General features: G+C 56.5%; 1 protein-coding gene across 14 annotated transcripts in view; it reads left to right on the plus strand.

Moving 5' to 3' along the window:
* Positions 1-5935, plus strand: part of ST6GALNAC6 (ST6 N-acetylgalactosaminide alpha-2,6-sialyltransferase 6) — a 30965-nt gene extending 25030 nt beyond the window's left edge. For 7 of the 14 annotated variants that reach the window (XM_084899706.1, XM_084899705.1, XM_084899697.1 and 4 more), the window contains 3 exons: positions 485-891; positions 3888-3995; positions 4607-5935. In XM_084899706.1, coding sequence (XP_084755832.1) covers positions 485-891; positions 3888-3995; positions 4607-5054 — 963 coding nt within the window. In that variant the 3' untranslated portion in view covers positions 5055-5935. Of the gene's footprint in view, positions 1-484; positions 892-3887; positions 3996-4602 lie in introns of all 14 variants that reach the window. The other 7 variants (XM_084899707.1, XM_084899698.1, XM_084899701.1 and 4 more) reach the window with 3 other exon arrangements.
* Positions 5936-7943: the final 2008 nt, after the last annotated feature.

Raw genomic sequence — 7943 nt, forward strand, 5'->3', positions numbered from 1 at the left:
TAGGAGGTGTGCAAGAGGCAGCTGATCGATGTTTCTCTCTCATCGATGTTTCTAACTCTCTATCCCTCTCTCTTCCTCTATGTAAAAAAAAAAAAAAAAAAAAAAAATCAATAAAATATATTTTAAAAAAAATAAAAATAAAAATAAAATGGGCCCAAACCGGTTTGGCTCAATGGATAGAGCGTCGGCTTGGGGACTGAAAGGTCCCGGGTTCGATTCTGGTCAAGGGCACGTGCCTTGGTTGCGGGCATATCCCCGGTAGGGGGTGTGCAAGAGGCAGCTGATCGATGACTCTCCCTCATCGATGTTTCTAACTCTCTCTCTCCCTTCCTCTCTGTACAAAATCAATAAAATATATATATAAATAAAATAAAATAAAATAAAATGGGCATCATCATGCTGGCCTCCTGGAGGCCTGGATGTCCAGGGCCCAGGGCCTGGCACAGAGTGGTCGTGACGAGCTGGCTCTCCTTGCTGCCCCCAGACGCTGCCCTCCCGGTGCCACCAGTGTGCGATCGTCACCAGCTCCAGCCACCTGCTGGGCACCAAGCTGGGCCCCGAGATCGAGCGGGCCGAGTGCACCATCCGCATGAACGACGCGCCCACCACCGGCTTCTCGGCGGACGTGGGCAACAAGACCAGCTTCCGCGTGGTGGCGCACTCCAGCGTGTACCGCGTGCTGAAGAGGCCCCAGGAGTTCGTCAACCGGACCCCCGAGACCGTGTTCATCTTCTGGGGGCCCCCCAACAAGATGCAGAAGCCCCAGGGCAGCCTCGTGCGCCTCATCCAGCGGGCGGGCCTGGCGTTCCCCGGCATGGAGGCCTACGCCGTCTCTCCCGGCCGCATGCGCCAATTCGATGACCTCTTCCGGGGTGAGACAGGCAAGGACAGGTACCGGCCTTCCGCCTGCGCCCCTGGCCAGCCCTCTGCTCCTCCCAGCATGCTCTGCGCAGAGGGCCTGTTCTCCCAGCAGGCACTGCTCCGAGGGGGCGGTCACTTCTCGGCCACCTCTGGTCAGGTCTCCTGGGGGAGTTATGCTCTGCATGACCCCAGCTTCCCAGGAGGGCTTTCTCCCAGCATTCATTGCTCCGAGGAAAGAAGGGTTCCCAGCATGCTCTTCTCTAAGATTGCACCGTCGTTTCTAGCATCTTTCTAGGAGAGCTCCCCGTCGCGTGCCTCCCGGAAAGTATTGCCTATTCTTGCACTAATTGCTTCAGGCACCCATTGCTCCCAGCATGCTCTGTTCTAAGCACACAACACTTCCAGTCCTGCTTTAGGTAAGCTAGGCTAGTGCCATCCAATAGAAATACAATGCAAGCCACATACATAATTAACATTTTTATAGTAGCCACATTAAAAAAGTAAAAAGAAACAGGTGAAACTACAATATTATTATTATTATTATTATTTTTTTGAGCCTCATTCGAGGATATTTTTTCCATTGATCTTGAGAGAGAGAGTGGAAGGGAGGGAGAAAGGAGAGAGAGAGTGGAAGGGAGGGAGAAAGGGGGGAGAGAGAAAGAAATATCAATATGAGAGACACATTGACTGGTTGCTTCCCGCATGAGCCCCGACTGGGTCAGGATCAAACCTGCAACCGAGATACATGCCCTTGACCATGAATCGAACCTGAGATCCTTCAGTCCATGGGCTGACACTCTAACCACTGAGCAAAACCAGCTGTGGCTGAAATTCTTTTCAATATATATATATATTTTTTTATTTTTTTAAATATATATTTTATTGATTTTATACAGAGAGAAAGGGAGAGAGATAGAGAGTTAGAAACATCGATGAGAGAGAGGCATCAATCAGCTGCCTCTTGCACACCCCCTACTGGGGATATGCCCGCAACCAGGGTAGATGCCCTTGACCGGAATCGAACCCGGGACCCTTCAGTCCCCAAGCCAACGCTCTATCCATTGAGCTAAACCGGTCCCGGCTCAATATATTTTATTTAACTCAATGTGTCCAACATATGGATCCGGTACATATTTTGTTTGACTTATACCTAAATATTTAAAATTTTGGAATTAACATAAGTGATATATTTTTTAAATGCTGGTTCCCGATTATTCTTGCTAATATTGAGAAACACGATTTTTGTGTGGGAACCTTATATCCTGTAATCCTGCTGAACTTCACTTATTGGCTCTCGGAGTTTTTGTAGATTCTTTGGGATGTTCTGTGCAGCTGGTGATGTGAGGACATGCAAGCAGGACCGTTTACTTCCTCCTTCCTAGTCTGTGTGCCTCATTTCTTTTTCTTGCCTTATTGCTCTGGCTCGGATCTTTAAATACAAGGTGGGACTGTATTGGAAGTGACAGGAGTAGCCATCTTGCTTCAGTCCCAGTCTCAGAGGGGAAGCGTTTAGTCTGTCATCCTTGACGAGGAGGCCAGCTACGGGTTTTTGAACCTGTATTCACCTCTTCCAGGTGAGACAGGCGGGGACAGGTGCCAGCACAGTGGTAGGTTGAGGAAATTCCCTTCGCTTTTTAGTTTCCTAAGAGTTTTTTGTTTTGTTTTTTAATCAGTACTGGATATTGAATTTTATCAGGCATTTCTGCATCAATTAAGACTTTTTTTTTTTTTTAAAGACTAGTTTTGTGTGTGTGTGTGTGTGTGTGTGTGTGTGTTTAAGACTGTTGATGTGGTGGGTTATATTGATTGATTTTTAAATGTTGAGCTAGCCTTGCATTTCTGGAATAAAGTCTAGTTGGTCGCGGTGTATTATTATTTTGACATGATTTGCTAGTACTTTGTTGAGGTTTTTATACATGTGTACATGAGAGAGATTGGCCTGTAGTTTATTTTGTACTGTCGTTGCCTGATCTCTGTATCGGGGTAATGCTGGCCTCATAAATGCCCTGGGACACTTCCTCTTCTGTTTTCCAGAAAAGGCTGTGTAGAATCGGTGTCATTGCTTCTTTAAATGTTTGATAGAATTTGCCAGTGAGACCCTCTGGGCTTGGAGTGGTGTTTTTCCCCCCCAGAAGATTTAAACTATGAATTCAATTTCCTTAACAGTTATAGGATATCCAGGTTACCTATTTCATCTTCGGTGAGTTTTGGTTGTTTGTGCTTTTCGAGAAATCAGCCCATCTCATCTACGTCGTCACGTATGCAGCTGTCTTTTCTGTGGTTTTCTTATTATTTCCAAGCGTACAGAGTCTGTGCTGATCTTCTCTTTCATTTTCGATGTTGGTAATTTGTGTCTTTTCTCTCTTCCTTTTTGTCAGTCTTGCGAGAGGTTTATTTTCTTTTCAAAGAACCACCTTCAACCAAGTAGATGCAAAGTGTTTTCAGCTTCACATGTAATCAGTATAAAAAATGATCAGTCACATGTCCCACATTCTTTCCCCCCCTCTCTGAGAAACCCACTGTGTGTTAGCTCACAGCACAGCTCAGCCACGAGCCAGGCGCTCACACGTGCCCAGTGTGGCCACGGCGGTGGACAGCACGGCTCTAGGCTCTTAGCTGCTTCTCCCAGGCCTGGCTCTGAACCTGTCACTCCAGCAGGCCTGTCCCTGCTTGGTCTCCCCATGGGGTTTGCTCCGGGCCTGGGCACAGCTGCGCTAGCATGCTCTGTGGTCATGGTCACTCCTGCCTACTCATGTGTGACCATGACCAAGTATGACCAGTCTCCTCAGAAGTTTATTCCCAGCCTGCCTTGTTCCTCCTCTTTCCCTCCAAGGAGCTCTCTCCACACCCCCCACCTCTACCCAGACAACCCCCTGCCAGCAAACCCGGGCCCCCCACTGGGCTGGGCGGGGGGGGGGGGTGACTGAAATAGGGGGATGAGTCCTGTGAGACTGATGGTTGGCTGTTCCCCCTGCCCGCCCCGCCCCTGCCTGCATGCCCCTCATCACGCCCCTCTCTGCCCCCAGGGAAAAGTCCCACTCGTGGCTGAGCACGGGCTGGTTCACCATGGTGATCGCGGTGGAGCTGTGTGACCACGTGCACGTCTATGGCATGGTGCCCCCCGACTACTGCAGGTGAGCGCCCCAGGACGCGCCTCGCCACTGCCCTGGGATGGAGCCGGGGCTGGAAACCTGGGCAGGTGGCCTTTCAGATCCTCAGTTTGATGGTATTGGGGCTGCTCTGCAGAGATGGAGGCTCCTTAGAGCTGCCTCTGCACCCCTCCCCTCCCCTCAGCCAATCCAGCGTTTATGTATGAATAATAGCTATTATTATTATTATCATTACTATTACTATTACTATATGCCAAGCCCGAGAGGTGACAGCTGTTCTTGATTGAATGCTGACCATGTCCCAAGCATGACTCAGGAAAACGGAGGGAAGTTGTTTTGTGAGTGGTCGAAGGTCCTACAAACTGTAAGGGGTGGGGGTTAAGTCCCAGAGCCCTTACCTCTGCCCTACTCTGCCACCCTCTCAGGGGTGTGAAAAGCTCCACAGCATCAGAAACAAAGTTTGGTAGTCCAAAAGCCTAGTCCACCCTGCACCCACTTTACAGATGGGGAAACTGAGGCCCAGGGAGGGCAGGTATTTCCCCACAAAGGACGTAGGGCAGGTCTGGGGCTGGAGAGGGCCAGGGCCCCGCCAGTGCCCGCCTGCCCTCACAGACACCTCTCTCTGCCCCAGCCAGCGGCCCCGCCTGCAGCGCATGCCCTACCACTACTACGAGCCCAAGGGCCCGGACGAGTGTGTCACCTACGTCCAGAACGAGCACAGCCGCAAGGGCAACCACCACCGCTTCATCACCGAGAAGAGGGTCTTCTCGTCCTGGGCGCAGCTGTACGGGATCACCTTCTCCCACCCCTCCTGGACCTAGGCCGCCCGCCGTGGGCCTCACCCGGACACGGGAGAAGCGGCTCCTGGCCCGGCCACACGACCCAGGGCCGTCTCCTGGCCAATGGAGGCCGGCGGAGAGCCTCCTGCCAATCAGGGCCTTGGAGAGGGCGTACCCTCCAGCCGGTCAGGCCTGGGGCACCTCTCGGCCCTCAGGGATCTGGGCTTCTGTGTGGCTGGTCAGGGGTGCAGGAGATGTGTCCAGTCAGGGTCTGAGCGTAGTCAATCAGGGTATTTCTGCGTAACGGGAGGCCAAGGGCGCGGCCTTTCCCAGGGGGCCTTGGTGCAGAGCCTCAGGATGGTCCCTGAATCATGTCCTGTTGGCTGGGACAACGGGGTCCTGTCCCAGGGACCTGGGATTTCGTGTTGGCCCCTCGCTTCCCAGAGCCGGGAGGAAGGCTGCATGAGGAGGGGGAAGGGTCTGGGGCAGGTGGGGTGGGAGGGCCCCAGAGGTGGGGGCCGCTGTCAGTCTTGGCTCTGCCCCGAGTGGCCCTGCACAGACCCCGGTCCCCCTCTCTGGCATCCTCCTGCCCATGCCAGGTTCTGGCGTGGAGCCTTCGGTCCCCTCCCGCCTCTCCCACTGCTGCCTTGGGTCCGTCCCCGCCAGCCACCACCCCTTCCTGGGGGGCTCGGCTCCCTAGGGCCTGGGGTTCCCTTCCCCACCTCTTCCCGGAGATGAGGGTATTTTTGTGCAAACTCTCCCCGGCCAGGCTGTCCACCTGTTGGAGGAGCCTTTGGGGCTGAGAAAGGGGGGCGGGGGGCAGCCCTACTGAGGATTCAAGCAGCCCCTTTGTCTGCAGCTGCTGGTCACCTGAGTCTCCCTCCGGCTGGGCCTGGGAGAGCTCTCCGGGGCCGGGAGCTGTGTCGCCAGGCCCCTGTCCCCCCTCACTCTGCATCAGGCACTTTATCGCTGGGCCTCAGTGGGGTGGGTTTGCCCCGTGCTCCTCCCAAGCCTGGAGGGAAGACCGGAGGGCTCCCTGGAGGAGGCTGCGGAGTGGGAGGAGCCGGGCAGAGGACAAGGAGGCCAGCACAAGCCATTGCACATGGGGTGGGGAGCGGGGGCTGGTGACTCCCCCAGACTGGGTTTTGTAATGATTTGTACAGGAATAAATGCACTTACGCTCCAGCTCCTGTGTGTCCCCGTCAAGCTGAGCTCCCTGGCCCCGGGCTCCGGGCCGCCTTGGGACAGGGCCCATGCCCTAGGCCAGCGCTCACCGGCCAGCAGGACAGCCAGCGTTTCAGGGGCCGGTGAGTCATGTACTCTGCAGCTTGGGCGGAGAGCTGGCAGCTCAGGAGGTCCAGGCGGTGTGGGTTTCCCGAGCCAAGCCCATCTGGCTCTTCCAGTCCCGCCTCCCCCTGCTTCTGTGACCTTGGGTAAGTCCCTGCCCTCTCGGAGCCCAGTTCCAGGGCCACTCACGGCTCTCAGGAGCTCAGGACCCGGGAGGCCTCTGCGGGGAGTGAGGGCCACAGAGACTATAACCCAGGCGCTTTGAGGCCTGGGAGGTGGGGAAGTCCTGCAGAGTTTGGGGCAAGAGTTCCTGGGGGCAGGGGCTGGAGAATGCTATCCCTGTCATGGAGCGCAGCTGGGCGGAAGGGGTGAGGGAAGGGGGGATAGGAGAGGAGGCCAGGCCTGGATTCAGGAGGAGAGGCCAGCGGTGGGGTCAGCGGGTGGCTCAGGGGCCCGGGGGTGCTGAGGGCTAGGAGCCCACGTTTCCCGCAGACCCCGCGGGCAGGAGCCAGGCCGGCTGCAGCCCTGGGCGGGGCGTGGTGAGCAGCAGTGGAGTGAAAGGCCTTGTTTACAGCTCCAGGTTGGCAGGAGGAAGGGGTCCGTGACTCGGGGAGATTACAACCTGTTTAGGCAGATAAGATGCCCTTGGGAGCAGGGCCCTGACAAAGGTGGCTGTGAGACAAGGGCGGGTGGGCGGGCGCCGGGCCAGCCAGGGTGGGGGGCCGGGAGCTGGGAGGAGAGAGGGCGCTGCGGTGTCTCTAATCCACATGTGCCTTCTGGTAAGTAGCCACGTGCCGGGCGCTGTATCGGGTGCAGTTGAAGAGGGAGGGAGGTCAGGTGGGAAGAATGGCCGAACAGTAGCTGGTGGTGGGACCACAGCCTCTGTCAGGAGGCAGGGAGGCGGGAGATGAGGCCGCGGGGGGCAGATGGCAAAAGGCCATGAGAGCCGGCCCGCGTGGGCCGAGGCTCCGTCCCTCTGGCCTGGCCAGGCCACCCTTGCCTGGACAGCAGGGGTCAGGCAGGCAGCTGGGACGCCACGGGGCCCACGGCAACGGTGGTGGTGGGCGTGTCGGAGGGACAGGGACTCCTTGCAAAATCATTACGTGGGGAGCCCAAGGCCCTGCGTGGGGATGGAGATACGGAACGCGGCACGCCCTGGCTCTGTGCAAAGGCTTCTGGGAATTTGCCTGCTCCCGGTGGGCATGAGGGAGCCCCAGGGGTGCTTCAGGAGAAGGTGGCTTGCTAGGAGTAGATGTTCCAAAAGTTCGGTTTAGCGTCAGGAGGTAGGTCTTTGGTGAGGGCGAGAGGTCTGGGCCTAGTCCTCAACCCCACACACCCCTCCCCTTGGAGGCCCCCCCTCCCAGACAAGTACCCTCATCGTCAGAGGTGTCTTCCTGAGCCGCCTCACCATGGCGCTGTTGTGCTCTGAATCCCTCACCGACTCCCCGCTGTGGTCCAGACAAACCCACTTCCTCAGCTGAGGTTCCGGGCCCCCCTGCACCCCTGTGTATCCATCCCCCTCACCCCTGTGATCCCCCACACCCCTGTGTATCCATCCCCCTCACCCCTGTGATCCCCCTCACCCCTGTGATCCCCTCACCCCTGTGATCCCCTCACCCCTGTGTATCCATCCCCCTCACCCCTATGATCCCCCTCACCCCTGTGTATCCATCCCCCTCACCCCTGTGTATCCATCCCCCTCACCCCTGTGATCCCCCTCACCCCTGTGTATCCATCCCCCTCACCCCTGTGATCCCCCTCACCCCTGTGTATCCATCCCCCTCACCCCTGTGATCCCCCTCACCCCTGTGATCCCCCTCACCCCTGTGTATCCATCCCCCTCACCCCTGTGATCCCCTCACCCCTGTGATCCCCCTCACCCCTGTGATCCCCCTCACCCCTGTGT

Source organism: Pipistrellus hanaki, assembly GCF_964339955.1.
Source record: "Pipistrellus hanaki genome assembly, chromosome: 11".
Taxonomy (NCBI): Eukaryota; Metazoa; Chordata; class Mammalia; order Chiroptera; family Vespertilionidae; genus Pipistrellus; species Pipistrellus hanaki.